General features: G+C 43.9%; 1 protein-coding gene across 2 annotated transcripts in view; it reads right to left on the reverse strand.

Annotated features, from left to right (window-relative positions):
• The window catches only part of LOC141100839 (alcohol dehydrogenase 1-like), a 170,069-nt gene that overhangs the window by 133,469 nt on the left and 18,981 nt on the right, over window positions 1-17,619 (reverse strand). For both annotated transcript variants that reach the window (XM_073589528.1, XM_073589536.1), the window contains exons 2-3: window positions 13,913-14,014; window positions 9,755-9,896 (exon numbers count right to left, since the gene is read on the reverse strand). In XM_073589528.1, the coding sequence (XP_073445629.1) occupies window positions 9,755-9,896; window positions 13,913-14,014 (244 nt within the window). The remainder of the gene's footprint in view (window positions 1-9,754; window positions 9,897-13,912; window positions 14,015-17,619) is intronic.

Below are 17,619 nucleotides of genomic sequence, written 5' to 3' on the forward strand. Positions count from 1 at the left end.
CAGAAAAAAGGACCCGTCTGTCAACCCAAAATGTGGATGATCTAACCTTCATTAAAATGAACCACGCATGGGTTTCCAAGGATTTTGTCCCACCTTCCCCTGATGACACATAGGGTGACAGAAAAATGGCTTGCTTTGGTCCACCTCTTCCTGGTACTTCACCTATTTCGCCTTTTGCATCAGTTGAATGTCCAACATCAACATATGCCACTTTCTAAAACTCCCTAACTGTGCTGCCTCCCCCCCCATGGCCGGGGTCACCACCTAGCGCACGACACCGTGCGAGTGCCGTTGCCCTGGACAGGTGGGTAGGCCGACTCTTGGGCGCGGGCACTGGCACAGGGTCCCTCATAGTGCAATCAAGTGTCTCTGACGGTGGTGGTGCACACCCGCCGTCAGACACACCGCTGTACTATGAGGGGCCCAGTGCCAGTACCGACGCCCACGAGTGGGCCCCCCTTGCTTGGGCAGGGCCCCAGCATTTGCAATCTTTACCTCTCCCTGCTCCTCCGCTGTGTAATCTGGGCCGTCAAATCCATACTGTGCCTGACACCGTCTGAGCCTGCCTCCTGATGTATAGACATATATTTTGAATGTGTACGCTATCCATACATGTTATCCGGGGATACGGTACCCCTTCTAACCTTTGTGCAATGACGTGCAATCCATACTGGGCCTAACACCGTCTGAGCCTGCCTCATGCTGTATAGACATATATTTTGAATGTGTACGCTATCCATACATGTTATCCGGGGATACGGTACCCCTTCTAACCTTTGTGCAATGACGTGCAATCCATACTGGGCCTAACACCGTCTGAGCCTGCCTCATGCTGTATAGACATATATTTTGAATGTGTACGCTATCCATACATGTTATCCGGGGATACGGTACCCCTTCTAACCTTTGTGCAATGACGTGCAATCCATACTGGGCCTAACACCGTCTGAGCCTGCCTCATGCTGTATAGACATATATTTTGAATGTGTACGCTATCCATACATGTTATCCGGGGATACGGTACCCCTTCTAACCTTTGTGCAATGACGTGCAATCCATACTGGGCCTAACACCGTCTGAGCCTGCCTCATGCTGTACAGACATATATTTTGAATGTGTACGCTATCCATACATGTTATCCGGGGATACGGTACCCCTTCTAACCTTTGTGCAATGACGTGCAATCCATACTGGGCCTAACACCGTCTGAGCCTGCCTCATGCTGTATAGACATATATTTTGAATGTGTACGCTATCCATACATGTTATCCGGGGATACGGTACCCCTTCTAACCTTTGTGCAATGACGTGCAATCCATACTGGGCCTAACACCGTCTGAGCCTGCCTCATGCTGTATAGACATATATTTTGAATGTGTACGCTATCCATACATGTTATCCAGGGATACGGTACCCTTTCTAACCTTTGTGCAATGACGTGTAATCCATACTGGGCCTAACACCGTCTGAGCCTGCCTCATGCTGTATAGACATATATTTTGAATGTGTACGCTATCCATACATGTTATCCAGGGATACGGTACCCTTTCTAACCTTTGTGCAATGACGTGCAATCCATACTGGGCCTAACACCGTCTGAGCCTGCCTCATGCTGTATAGACATATATTTTGAATGTGTACGCTATCCATACATGTTATCCGGGGATACGGTACCCCTTCTAACCTTTGTGCAATGACGTGCAATCCATACTGGGCCTAACACCGTCTGAGCCTGCTTCATGCTGTATAGACATATATTTTGAATGTGTACGCTATCCATACATGTTATCCGGGGATACGGTACCCTTTCTAACCTTTGTGCAATGACGTGCAATCCATACTGGGCCTAACACCGTCTGAGCCTGCCTCATGCTGTATAGACATATATTTTGAATGTGTACGCTATCCATACATGTTATCCGGGGATACGGTACCCCTTCTAACCTTTGTGCAATGACGTGCAATCCATACTGGGCCTAACACCGTCTGAGCCTGCCTCATGCTGTATAGACATATATTTTGAATGTGTACGCTATCCATACATGTTATCCAGGGATACGGTACCCTTTCTAACCTTTGTGCAATGACGTGCAATCCATACTGGGCCTAACACCGTCTGAGCCTGCCTCATGCTGTATAGACATATATTTTGAATGTGTACGCTATCCATACATGTTATCCAGGGATACGGTACCCTTTCTAACCTTTGTGCAATGACGTGCAATCCATACTGGGCCTAACACCGTCTGAGCCTGCCTCATGCTGTATAGACATATATTTTGAATGTGTACGCTATCCATACATGTTATCCAGGGATACGGTACCCCTTCTAACCTTTGTGCAATGACGTGCAATCCATACTGGGCCTAACACCGTCTGAGGCTGCCTCATGCTGTATAGACATATATTTTGAATGTGTACACTATCCATACATGTTTTCCGGGGATACGGTACCCCTTCTAACCTTTGTGCAATGACGTGCAATCCATACTGGGCCTAACACCGTCTGAGCCTGCCTCATGCTGTATAGACATATATTTTGAATGTGTACGCTATCCATACATGTTATCCAGGGATACGGTACCCTTTCTAACCTTTGTGCAATGACGTGCAATCCATACTGGGCCTAACACCGTCTGAGCCTGCCTCATGCTGTATAGACATATATTTTGAATGTGTACGCTATCCATACATGTTATCCAGGGATACGGTACCCTTTCTAACCTTTGTGCAATGACGTGCAATCCATACTGGGCCTAACACCGTCTGAGCCTGCCTCATGCTGTATAGACATATATTTTGAATGTGTACGCTATCCATACATGTTATCCGGGGATACGGTACCCTTTCTAACCTTTGTGCAATGACGTGCAATCCATACTGGGCCTAACACCGTCTGAGCCTGCCTCATGCTGTATAGACATATATTTTGAATGTGTACGCTATCCATACATGTTATCCGGGGATACGGTACCCCTTCTAACCTTTGTGCAATGACGTGCAATCCATACTGGGCCTAACACCGTCTGAGCCTGCCTCATGCTGTATAGACAAATATTTTGAATGTGTACGCTATCCATACATGTTATCCAGGGATACGGTACCCTTTCTAACCTTTGTGCAATCACGTGCAATCCATACTGGGCGTGAGAACGGCTGGCGAGCTGTTAAGCAAGCTGCAGCACCTGTCCAGACAAGTACAGGGATTCCCTAGCGAGGAGACTTATTTGATTGTTTTCTATGTTGGGACAGCAATTTTTGGGGTGCACTATACTCTGGAGAATGATAGATGGGGCCCACCATACACTGGAACATTCCAAAGGTGGACATCAGACACTGGAGCAGCATTTACAGGGCCCATTATACACTAGAGCATTAGAAATGGGGCCCATTATGTTTGGAGCATTATTTGGGCCCATAAGACAGTGGAGCTTCATCCATGGGGACCAACATATACTGTAGCATTATGTGGAGCTCATCATATACTGTTTCAAACATTATATGGGACCAATGATTTTGTATGGAGAAATAGATGGGCCTCGTCATGAGATGTAAAAAGTGAGGTATTTTTCATTGTACTATACCGCTATTTCTCTGCCGTATCGGAGCATGATGAGTTGTGGTATGTGTTAAAGGGGCGCTCTTTCGCCCAGGGCACATGAAAACCTGCAGCCAGCCCTCCCCCCCCCACAAATTTAGCCAAATAACCCCCATTTTTCAGTGCGTAACTTGTATTATGAAGTTAATTAAGGTTGACAAGCTTAAGTAAGAAGAATTGATGCTTTTGGCATTCAAATGGGCACTGTAGGTGTGTTTCCTGTCCTCCTCTCACTGCCGACTTTTATTCCCCATTGACTTACATTGGGTTTCGTGTTTCGGGACGACCCCGACTTTTCCCTATAATCGGACGATCTTGCTCGACCCGACTTTTGGAAAAGTCGGGTTTCACGAAACGAAACGCGACCCTAAAAAAGCAAAAGTCGCTCAACTCTAGTGGTGAGCACTTTGAACCCCCAAGTGCTTCACAGAAGTTTATAACGAAGAGCCTTGAATAGAAAAAATCATATTTTTTCCACAAAAATTATCTTTTTGCCCCCAAATTTTTATTTTACCAAGGGAAACAGGAGAAATTGGTCCCCAAAAGTTGTTGTGAAATTTCTCTTGAGTACACTGAAACAATGTATGTAGGAAAATACTACTTTTGAGGCACAGTGCAAAGCTCAGAAGGGAAGAGGCGCCAAATTGGAGTTCAGATTCTGCTGGAATGATTTGAGAATACCATGTCACATTGGCAGAGCCCCTGAGGTGCCAGAGCAGCAGAAACCCCCTATATGTGAACTCATTTTACAAATTTACAAATTACACTCCCCAATGAATTCATCTAGGGATGCAGTTGTAAGAAGAAGGACCGGACAGGAGGTACTCTCTTGCGTCGGATCTGGAGCTGTCGGGGTTGTCCACCTTTGTTGTCTGGGGGGAAAGCTTAGAGACACGGACCGAACATTGCACTATACAGCAGGGGGCGTGGCTAAGCTAAAATGGCCAGAGCACACAAAAGAGCGGGGAGACTTGGTGGCAACACGCAGCGCGCAGCAGGGGAAGTTGGTGCTCCGTCCTCTGAGCACTGTGACAGCGCTATAAAATCCCAACTGCCACTTACAGAGACTGTGACCAGAGACCTGACATATGCCCGTTGGCTCCCGCAACTGAAGGTGCTAAACACTCCATGCCAGTAAATACTGCGCACGTGCCACCTAAGAAAGCCCCGGTGACTCACCGAGAACTGTGAACTTTCTCACCCACATACTTCTGCTGAGCTATGTTAAGCTCTGGCAGTGTTGGAGACTGCACTTCACTTCCAGCGACAAATTTTGGTCCCAGGATCCCGCACAAGACATTGACGACTCACCGTCATCGCCGGGAACCGGATCATCAATGCCTTCAGGATGACCCTGGACTCATCACGCGCTAACATATTACAATTGTTACCTCACCCTGCACATTTATTGTGCTCATATCATCTGCCATACTCCTGGTTTCTCCCTTCTCCTCCCTGCATGGAGTATCCCCCCTGTTCAAGTAAAATTAACATTAACCCTTGCTCTGCCTCCTGTCTGTTACTATCCCGCAACCTGCTCACACAGTGATCATATTAACACCACATATGCCTCACAAAATTTTAAACCACTGAGCGGTGAAGAAAGAATACATTACATTTTTACCACTTAAATATTGTTTTAGCCACAAGTTTTTACTTTTTCTCAGAGCTAAAAGGAAATTTTTTACAAAAAACCGAAGTTCATTTTTTCCTGAGTGTGCCAATACCCTACATGTAATTGGGAAATATGTTATGAATGAGTCACCGGAGGAGGAAAAAACAAAAATACAAGCTAAGTCCAGAAAACCAGAGAGGTTGGTAGCTTGCGGATTGCAGACCCCTGATCCTATTCACAACAACTAACAGTAGCCGTGGGGTGTTCCTACGGTGGTCCTAGACACCTAGTTCACAGCCGGAGAACTAAATAAACCTAAAGAAAGAAAGGGGAAATCTAAACTGCCCCAGAGCAGACCCCAAAGCAATAGACAGCCCCCAACAAGTATTGACGGTGAAAACAGATGAAAACACAAACACAGACAGAAAGACAGGCTGAGCAAATGATGGGGCCCTCACTAACTAGATAGGACAGGAAAGAAAAGCAACTGTTTGCAATCACGCAAAAACCTTGCCAAAAATAATGTCCAACACGTCTGATAGAAAAGGCCCTGAAGTCACTAGACTTCAAAATCACTATATCAGCACTCAGGTATATTCTGAAAACAGAGCAAAGAGATCAACTGATCAAAGACAAAAAATGGAGTTCAGCCAGTCCCAACCAGGGCTGGCTGAACACAAACACAAGCAAACAGACAAAATCTCATGGAACAATAGCAGAGCAAAAACTTAGCTTTAGTAGACAGGACTAAACTGGAGGCCAGAGCTCAGAGCAGAGAGGATTACCAGCAACCCAGCAGGGCGTCGGCAGCCTTATATCCACTCAGAGATTCCGGATGTCCAATCACACTCCACCTGTTCAGATGACAGGTTTTTCCCATCCAAATCAATTTCACTACCTCCTTTCACCAGCAGAGGGAGTTCATCGGACATCAAAGGTGAAGGAGAAAATGAGCTCATAACAGAAATATTTTTCAGCCACAGTGCAAAGCTCAGAAGTCAATGAGCACCAGATTTTACTGTTATGGTTTGCAGCTGCCATGACCCACTGGGAGAGCCCATGAGGTGCCAGAACAGCAGAACCCCCCATATGTGACCCCATTTTATGAACTACACCTCTCAACGAATTCATCTAGGGGTGCAGTGATCATATTGTCACAGAATTTTATACCATTGGGCAGTGAAGACAAAATAACTACATTTTTACCACCAAAATGTTGTTTTTTATGGGTAACAATGACACCAAAATTTGACCCACAATTTCTATTGAACTTGGCAATACCCTATATGTGGCTGTACAGTACTAATTAGCCATACGGAGAGACTCGGGGGGAACAGAGCACTATTTACCTGTTCAAGTGAATGGGTCAGTGCACTTCAGTGTGTTTCCAGGGACCATGTGTCCGTGGGCAAAACACGCTGTCATGTCCATTTTTTAATGTCATAATGGGCTACAAAATGTCCCACACACATGGATGAAATCCATGTGGCACGCATCGGCATTGGCATGGGTGCTGAACAAGACTCTCGTCATTTGCGATCGGCGCGAGCAGGGAAGAATGATGAGAATTACATTTAAGTGATAAAAGGGAGGGACTATTACTCCCATCAGCCTACCCCTGGGGCTGATGGGGGTATTCATAAGCCGCCACCTTCGCTATAAATAAATAAATGGAAAAAAATCAGCATGGGTTCCTTTGTATTTTCTATAACCAGCCAGGCTAAACTCACAGCTGGGGGCTGTAACCCTCAGCTGTCAGCTTCAGCAAGTATGGTTATCAAGAACAGAGGGGTCCCCACACTGTTTTTATTATTTAAATAAATAATTAAAAAAAGGCATGATGTCCACCCCACTTTTAACAACCAGCCTTGTTAAAGCAGACAGATGGGGCTGGTATTCTCAGGCTGGTAAGGGACCATGGATATTACCCCCAGCCTAAAAATAGCAAACCACAGCTGCTCAGAAAAGACAGATCTATTAGATGCACCAATTCTGGTGCTTTGCCAGGCTCTTCCCACTTGCCCTGTAGCAGTGGCAATTGGGGTTCATATATGCGGCGTTGATGTCACCTTTGTATTGTCAGGTGACATCAAGCCCATGGCTTAGTAATGGAGAAGTGTCTATAAGACACCTATCAATTACTAATCCTATAGTTACATGGTGAATAAAGACACAGCCATAATAAAGTATTTTGTTAGAAATAAAACAAAGCACAGTTTTACTTTTTTATTTAAAAACTAGCTGAAGAGCCCGGCGCTGCCCGGGCATAGTAACTAACTGTGGTAAGCTATAGAAAATTATAATTATCCTCCATCCCATAGTCCCGTGCCCATATACCCATCATACATATCCACGATCCCATAGGCCCGTGCCCATATACCCATCATACATATCCTCCATCCCATAGTCGAGTGCCTATATAGCCATCACACATCCTCCATCCCATAGTCCCATGCCCATATACCCATCATACATATTCTCCATCCCATAGTCCCATGCCCATATACCGATCATACATATTCTCCATCCCATAGTCCCATGCCCATATACCGATCATACATATTCTCCATCCCATAGTCCCATGCCCATATACCCATCATACATATTCGCCATCTCATAGTCCCATGCCCATACACCCATCACACATCCTTCATCTCATAGTCCCATGCCCATATACCCATCATACATATCCTCCATCCCATAGTCCCGTGCCCATATACCCATCATACATATCCGCTATCTCATAGTCCCATGCCCATATACCGTCATACATATCCTCCATCCTATAGTCCAGTGCCCATATACCCATCACACATCCGCCATCCCATAGTCCTGTGCCCATATACATATCCTCCATCCCATAGTCCAATGCCCATATACCTATCAAACATATCCTCCATCCCATAGTCCAGTGCCCATATACCCATCACACATCCCCCATCTCATAGTCCCGTGCCCATATACCCATCATACATATCCTCCATCCCATAGTCCAGTGCCCATATACCCATCACACATCCTCCATCCCATAGTTCCATGCCCATATACATATCCGCCATCCCATAGTCCCGTGCCCATATACCCGTCAAACATATCCTCCATCCCATAGTCCAGTGCCCATATACCCATCACACATCCTCCATCCCATAGTCCCGTGCCCATATACATATCCGCCATCCCATAGTCCCATGCCCATATACCTGTCATACATATCCTCCATCCCATAGCCCAGTGCCCATATACCCATCACACATCCTCCATCCCATAGTCCCGTTCCCATATACCCATCATACATATCCTCCATCCCATAGTCCCGTGCCCATATACATATCCTCCATCTCATAGTCCCGTGCCCATATACTCATCACACATCCTCCATTCCATAGTCAACCATTATGACATCATAATGAGCGGCGGCGGGGCTTGCAACCTATGATGACATCAGCATCGCCATGGCAACCCTTGTGACATCATAATGAGGGGCGGGGCTTGGCGCGCACACACTTTTTCCCCAGTATGCAAATAGGGGCATTATGACATCACAATGCGGGGCGGGGCTTGACGCGCACACACTTTTTCCCCCAGTATGTAGATAGGGGCAAAATTGTTTGGTGAATTGGAACGCGCGGGGTTAAAATTTCGCCTCACAACATAGCTTAGGACGCTCTCGGGGTCCAGACGTGTGACTGTGCCAAATTTTGTGGCTGTAGCTGCGACGGTGCGGATGCCTATCCCGGACATACAAACATACACACACATACACACATACATACACACATACACACTTTGAGCTTTATATATTAGATAACAAACACAGTTATACTCATCTAACGTCTAATTCCATCAAAGCCCTTTTTCCCCTGTAATAAAGCAAAAATGAAAAAAGACAACAATATCCCCCACCTATCAGTTGTTCTGTCCCATGCCGTAATCCATGTCTGGGGGATAATTAGTTTTCAACCTGGACGGTGCCAAGATGCACCCGTCCAGACTGAGAACCTCTTGGTGCATGAGCTGCTGGGAATGTAGCGTCAGTGACCGCCGGTGAAGTCATAGAGGTTACCTCTGGTCACTGAGGCTCTGTTCCCAGCCGGCTGAACTGCAGTGAGATCCCAGCTAGCACCGTGAGTGCTAGCGGGGATCTCACCATAGTCACCGCAGCTATTAATGTGCTCCTATTAATTAAAATTTGTAAAACAATCACTTTAAGTCCTGAATAACCTGTTAATGTCCTTGTCTGACAAATTGGTAATTTATTTCATGATATCCTTTGCAAATAGGTCATGTCCTTGCAAATCTAAAAATTGTGACCAGCTGCAAATGTCAATGTGAATTTGCATCATACCTTCAGTTACAAGTTTTTCACAACATATGTAGCAAAACTCCTTTCACGTTCAATGTATTACACAATATCACACAGAATACTTATCTGCAATTAATCCTTGTAATATAAACATGAATTTGTGATGGATCCATGTAGTAGGTAAGGAAAGAGTGCTGTAAATCCCAAATAATTTTTACACATATATTCATATTCATACCTGGTTTTAGTTCCGTCACTTGGTCACCAACACTTTCAACCACTCCAGCGCCTTCATGGCCAAGAATAACTGGAAAATGTATGTTTTCCATATCTCCATGCAATGCGTGATCGTCTGTCCGACATATTCCTGAACTAACTATCTGCATACGAAGCAAATAATAATTTTTAGGTAGTATTATTGTTCAGTGGTAAAATTGTCATAGAATTTCAGAGCAGATTTTTGTTCTGGATTCCACAAAAATAATGTGTCAATATACCATGCAATCTACATAAAGGAGGATTTTCATTGCAGAGTTCAATGTTTGCAATACTACTACAGGAGTGATGTGTGGCTAGGTGTCCCTGCCCTATGTTCCATGGGTGTAAAATAGCCGATTATGAAGAGGGTCCTACAGTTGTGGCCAAAAGTATTGACACCCCTGCAATTCTGACAGATAATACTCAGTTTCTTCCTGAAAATGATTGCAATCACAAATTCTTTGGTATTATTATCTTCATTTAATTTGTCTTAAATGAAAAAACACAAAAGAGAATGAAGCAAAAAGCAAAACATTGATCATTTCACACAAAACTCCAAAAATGGGCCAGACAAAAGTATTGGCACCCTCAGCCTAATAATTGGTTGCACAACCTTTAGCCAAAATAACTGCGACCAACTGCTTCCGGTAACCATCAATGAGTTTCTTACAATGCTCTGCTGGAATTTTAGACCATTTTTCTTTGGCAAACTGCGCCAGGTCCCTGATATTTGAAGGGTGCCTTCACCAAACTGCCATTTTTAGATCTCTCCACAGGTGTTCTATGAGATTCAGGTCTGGACTCATTGCTGGCCACCTTAGAAGTCTCCAGTGCTTTCTCTCAAACCATTTTCTAGTGCTTTTTGAAGTGTGTTTTGGGTCATTGTCCTGCTGGAAGACCCATGACCTCTGAGGGAGACCCAGCTTTCTCACACTGGGCCCTACATTATGCTGCAAAATTTGTTGGTTGTCTTCAGACTTAAATAGCCATGCACACGGTCAAGCAGTCCAGTGCAAGAGGCAGCAAAGCAACCTCAAAACATCAGGGAACCTCCGCCATGTTTGACTGCAGGGACCTTTTTTTTTCTTTGAATGCCTCTTTTTTCTCCTGTAAACTCTGTGTTGATGCCTTTGCCCAAAAAGCTCTACTTTTGTCTCATCTGACCAGAGAACATTCTTCCAAAATGTTTTAGGCTTTTTCAGGTAAGTTTTGGCAAACTCCAGCCTGGCTTTTTTATGTCTCGGGGTAAGAAGTGGGGTCTTCCTGGGTCTCCTACCATACAGTCCCTTTTCATTCAGACGCCGACAGATAGTACGGGTTGACACTGTTGTACCCTCGGACTGCAGGGCAGCTTGAACTTGTTTGGATGTTAGTCGAGGTTCTTTATCCAACATCTGCACAATCTTGCGTTGAAATCTCTTGTCAATTTTTCTTTTCCGTCCACATCTAGGGAGGTTAGCCACAGTGCCATGTGCTTTAAACTTCTTGATGACACTGCACACGGTAGACACAGGAACATTCAGGTCTTTGGAGATGGACTTGTAGCCTTGAGATTGCTCATGCTTCCTCACAATTTGGTTTCTCAAGTCCTCAGACAGTTCTTTGGTCTTCTTTCTTTTCTCCATGCTCAATGTGGTACACACAAGGACACAGGACAGAGGTTGAGTCAACTTTAATCCATGTCAACTGGCTGCAAGTGTGATTTAGCTATTGCCAACACCTGTTAGGTGCCACAGGTAAGTTACAGGTGCTGTTAATGACACAAATTAGAGAAGCATCACATCTGATTAATTTTCGAACAGTGCTAATACGTTTGTCACCATTTTTTTATGTTTGGTGTGGAACTATATCCAATTTGGCTTTAGGACAATTCTTTTTGTGTTTTTTCATTTAAGACAAATTAAATGTAGATAATACCAAAGAATTTGTGTTTGCAATCATTTTCAGGAAGAAACTGAGTATTATCTGACAAAATTGCAGGGGTGTCAATACTTTTGGCCACAACTGTATATCATAGTTGTACTCCCTTGGATCACAAGTTTCGGGTGTTCAACTTTGTAAATGGAACCCAAGGTTGGGTAACCTAGGTGTGAGAGGAAGAGGAGTGGACACATTGTGTGAAATCACAGAGTTTTAAGTGTCCCAAATGAAAGTTTTACTTTTAGTGCACTCATTTGATTGTTTGATTCATTCCCCTGTTTAATGTGTTTCCATTTGTATATTTTTTGTGAATCATTTTGTAATTAATATTGTGCCATATGGAGTTTTTATTATAACTGACATCCATTTACACTGGTCGATCGGCTACGTAAAACGACTGCGTTCTTGTTGGCGAGATTGGCAGTCGTGTAATAGCCCGTTTACACAGGCAGACTTCAATTCAGATACTCAGTGAACGATCTTTAAGCCTAAGTTCCCATGGTCGGAAACATATTCGCTTGCTGTAAATCCTCTGCGTTTTAGAGAGGCATCCAGATTATAAAAGTCTCATGCACATGCTGCAAAATATGCGTAAACTAACAGGAGCTTTGGGTTTCAGATTCGCAGCAAGTCAATCTTTGCTATAGATATATGATCTGTGCAAGTTTCTTCCTTTACATTGCAGAGGGTAAAATGCTCGGCACCCTCGTACATTTTGCACAATGATTTCTACAGTGGTATACAGCACATTGGGTATTACTGTACCAGAGGTCCACAACAAATACTTTCTGTAGGAGCCTAATAGATCACTCGGTACATATAAGCAGCTATTGTTCTCAAAGCGCAGAACCTGGTTATATAAGACGATGTACTGCAGAGAATGATGATTTATTGTGCAAACAAAAAGATCCTTTGACCAGACAAACGCGCGTTTTGCTCATTCATCGGGAGATTAACAGCTTGATTAGACGGAACAATTACCATGATAATTATTTATTATTCAGTATAAATGGACCTTTAGTCTTCTGATTATAATTTGTGCTCATCCTTTAATATGTAATGGTTCCGATGTTGAAATAGTAACATTGTTTTCTCATAATAAGAGTATAGTGTACAGAAGGAATAGTCCTACTCTACACCGGACATTATGATACTGGTACTTTGAAAGATGAGTACCTACATTACCCTGAAATAAGCATTAAATGCATGCTGTTATATATGGGAATTAGGGTACCGTTACACTTAGCGACGCACCAGCGATCCCGACATCGATACGACCTGTTAAGGATCGCTGGTATGTCTCTACATGGTCGCAAGTAAGCTGTCAAAGAGTCAGATTTACCCAGCGAAGTAGCAATGATCCAGCGATCCGTATAACGACCTCGACGGTCGTTGGGACCTTGTCACACAGCAGTGATTCTGACGACTCCCGCCTGCGTCCCTGATTTCTGAGTCACTAAAGAGGTCGCTCATCGGTGTCAAACACAGCGATGCGCGCTGGCCATCGGGACACCAGCAATCAAAAAATGTCCCAGGACATTCGAGTACGATCAGCGACATCGCAGCGGGGGCCTGGTCGCTGCTAAGTGTCACACGTAAAGAGATCGCTGGCGAGGTCGCTGTTGCGTCACAAAATCGGTGACGCCTCAGCGATCTCGCTAGAGATCTCGCTATGTGAGACGGGGCCTTTATATAATTATTGCAAATTAGGTATCTGCCTTATGACCTTGTGTCATCTATTATGATAACATGAATACATTCATTGTGATACATCTTATGGATAGAACAATAGGAGTCTATTTTATGACTTATTCAGTTGCTATCTATCCATGTATCAAAGTTCCCGCTGTAGCTAATGTGAGAAGCTCAGCAGAGGGGGGCACAAAGCAAAATGCATAAAACTGTGGAGACTGCAGGGGAGGAGAATGCCTGAAGAAGAGACATCAGCAATGTAAGATGGGAACCTTCTCCTAACCACAAGGTCTATGACTGAAGCAGATAGGGAACAATGTAATATAAAATGGTAATTATACATGTCTGTGGTGAGTTATTAGCATTGTAATGTTGCTGTGTGTAATGACCCTGCAGACATCTTTTGAGTTTCTCTTCCAAATGAGGGATTGCCACTTTAATTACAGAGCTGGTAGCAGCAAACAGAATGTTCTTATCAAGTGAAAAAAGGGTCTCACTATAGCTTTACAGAAACTACATATATTACCTTTATCCGAACTTCATTGGCTTTTGGTGGCTGCACCTCAACTTCTTCAATGGTGAGTGGCTGATGTGCACTCCAAGCAATAGCAGCCCTGCACTTTATAACCTGCAATACATTGGATGGTTACAGAAATGAATAAAGCTTTCTGTATTGTATAGCCATGGTCCCTCTGTTGCCTCAGTTGTATTGATTATCTTGGTAATTAAAATTTTTAAGTTGGCGCCATTCTAGCTATGGGCAGCGCTCTTGCCGATTCAGCTGGTGTTGGTCTTCATGAAAATGGAGCCAGTGCATGTGCAGATCAAGCTCCAGCGGTCTTCAGGAAAATGAAGCTTGAGGTAGCACATGTGTAGAATGAGATCTTGGAGCTATGATGAATCTGCAACAGAGCCGCTCACAGTTAGGGTGGCACCACCCAAAAATTTAAAATATGAAGATATTTAATATAACAGAGGCAGCAGAGCCAAAGACCCTACCACCAGTCCCGCCAGGGATGAGGAAACCAAAATTTATGATGTCGATTTAGCGAAAACCAGGATGCAGATTTTTACACTAAAGGAATGTATAAAATCATTATGACAGAGCCATTCTGCTCATACCTTTAGTTTAACATGGACATTCCCTCTGAAAGGGTCTCTTTAAAAACAGTGCTGCAGAGGGTGGTTGGATCTAATTAACATTTTTGATTCCCATGACCCAGAAGTTTTGACCCATATTTGACCCATTTGACCCATTTGACCCATTTGATGGGGAGTTGGGTCCTTTAGGGTGGTGTTATGGACACTTATCAGCATATCTGATAATGGTGATTTTTCTAAAAAAAAAAAAAAAACACAAGTTCTGCTCATTTTTTTCTTAAAGAAAAAGGGCAACCACAGATTGGGGTAGATAGTTTTCAGGAAGTTTTCTGTAAACACAGCTTATTACATCTTTTTAATTTACATGCATGCAGAATTTTGCTCTATTCATGGATATATGACCTCCCGCTTCTTTCTTCCTGTTACTTTCAGTTCATGCACAGAGTATGGAGGTTTCCTGTTTGTGCTTTGAACAGAAATTAACTTGTCAATCATGAACAGCCCTGGATGGAGGAAGCAGGACTTGGCCAGTAGCTCTTAGAGCACTCTGTAATGAATGGTGATATCATGGCCTGTAAGCTACAAATGTCAGAGAAACCAGATCTCACAGAAGGAGCATTGGCTGGAAGTGCTTCATCTGTCCGCACATCCAGAGAGAAATGTGCTGCAGACAGTGATGATATTTATACATAAACAATGCAATCTGCCATGCGAACAACCACTTTGCTAGTTTGAAGCATGCTTCTATGGATTAATGATAGGAAATAAATGTTCTGAAATAATTTATGTTTTTTCAGCTGTATTTCCAATTTAACCCACACACATGTTGCAAGTAAGAATGCTTTCAACAATACAAAGGTCAATGTCAATATTCTTATAAATGTAGAAAATGCAAAGTAAATGAACAAAAGAGAAATTTAAATCAAACCAATATTTAGTGTGACCACCCTTTGCCTTCAAAGCAGCATCAATTCTCCTAGGTACACTTGTACATTTTTTGAAGAAACTCAGAAGGCAGGCTTTCCCAAACACTTTGAAGAACTAACCGCAGAACTTCTGTAGATATAGGCTTGCACAACTCAGTCTCTTCATGTAATCCTTGACAAACTCAATACTGCTGAGATCAGGGATCAGTGAAGACAAATCATTTTGAGGGCTCCTTGATCTTCTTGATGTTGAAAATGGTTCTTAATCACATTGGCTGTATGTTTGGCATCATTGCCCTGTTGCAGAATAAACTTGGAGCCAACCAGATGCCTCCCTGATGGTACTGCATGATGAATGAATGTACCTGTATTTCTCAGCATTGATACACCACTTAGGACTCACTCACACTAGCGTTAACATGGCCGAGAGCTATCCGGTGTTTTATCGGATAGAACAAACACCAATGTTATATTATGGGGCAGAGCTGCAATTTTTTTTTTTCTCATGATTTTTCGGCATGTGAAAACAATCACAGTATGCTGCGAGTGCATCCAATAATCAGATCTTGTGCACCCATACAAGTCTATGACATCCGAATGCATTTCAATTACTATAGACACAAAGACAATGGAGAAGATGGAGAAAGTAAGTTCTCCATCTTCTCCACACCTGTGATCTGATTTTCTTATGCAAGAGAATCAGATCACACTCAGATGATACTTGACACAAGACGGAGTTTGATCCGAGTTACATTAGCATAATTGACCCAATTCTCTAGCATACAAATACATATACAGTACTTGTATTTCTCAGCTTTGAAGACCAAGGAATAGTCAGTGTGGAGGATCGTAGATGCACACATACACTCACACAATTTATAAGGCAGCCTAGCCTTCTAAAGATTTGAGATGTAATGACAAGTAAAAAAAAATTATTACTTTTTACAGTCAAAATGTTGTAATGTATTTTCTGTACCACTCATGATTTTCAAGATCTTGACCGCATATGGCGACTTCAGTTTTACCTTCTCCTCGATACCTCACCGCCTCCTATCATCCCCCTCTTTCCTTTCTCCTGAGAATAAGACATGGTACAATTTAAATTCTTTGGATAATTTTGGCCACAGCGGCCAATTTTATTAACAAACATTAACAATAAACATTAAATAATTCAAAATTATGAGGGGAGGGTTCTTGGAGCTAGAAAGATCTGGCTATAAACTTATTTCCACCATGTTACCCCCAGCCGTCCAGCCCAGCTCGAGGGCACCGTAACTCCCCTTCTGGGAGACCAACCACCATAGCTCCCGAGGTAAAACCCCGTCCAGAGCCCATACCCAAAAGCCAGATCCCCCATACCATTTTAAACTGTCGGGAATGTTACTTCCGAATCCTTCCCCGACCAATCACCGTCAACTCCAAGAACCCCACCCCCCGCCCCACAGCCACTGTGACAACAGCAACAACGACGCCTCGTATAGACCCTGACAAGAATTTATACACCGATCACCTTTTTTTTTTTTTTTTAAAACGAACATCCCCTAGCAGCCCCCAACATGCTACCCAAAACAGGGAGGGTGGGTGGGACTTCTCTCCTCTGCTCCTGGCTGGTGAGTGCGGTTTTTCCCGCACTTTTTCCCTAATACAGGCTGCCCCCACCTTAAACCCCTCCCCCGGCCCCCGTCCCGGCCAACCATTTCAAACTGGCACAACACTAGTTCAAACTTCCCGCCCATAGCAGTCATGGGGGGCTTCCCCTAGGCTGTGCCCTTCCCCAGCCCCCTTCTTGACCGCATATGGCGACTTCAGTTTTACCTTCTCCTCGATACCTCACCGCCTCCTATCATCCCCCTCTTTCCTTTCTCCTGAGAATAAGACACGGTACAATTTAAATTCTTTGGATAATTTTGGCCACAGCGGCCAATTTTATTAACAAACATTAACAATAAACATTAAATAATTCAAAATTATGAGGGGAGGGTTCTTGGAGCTAGAAAGATCTGGCTATAAACTTATTTCCACCATGTTACCCCCAGCCGTCCAGCCCAGCTCGAGGGCACCGTAACTCCCCGTCTGGGAGACCAACCACCATAGCTCCCGAGGTAAAACCCCGTCCAGAGCCCATACCCAAAAGCCAGATCCCCCATACCATTTTAAACTGTCGGGAATGTTACTTCCGAATCCTTCCCCGACCAATCACCGTCAA

The sequence above is a fragment of the Dendrobates tinctorius genome, unplaced genomic scaffold, assembly GCF_039654945.1.
Source record: "Dendrobates tinctorius isolate UK_male_01 unplaced genomic scaffold, ASM3965494v1 ptg000011l, whole genome shotgun sequence".
Classification (NCBI taxonomy): Eukaryota; Metazoa; Chordata; class Amphibia; order Anura; family Dendrobatidae; genus Dendrobates; species Dendrobates tinctorius.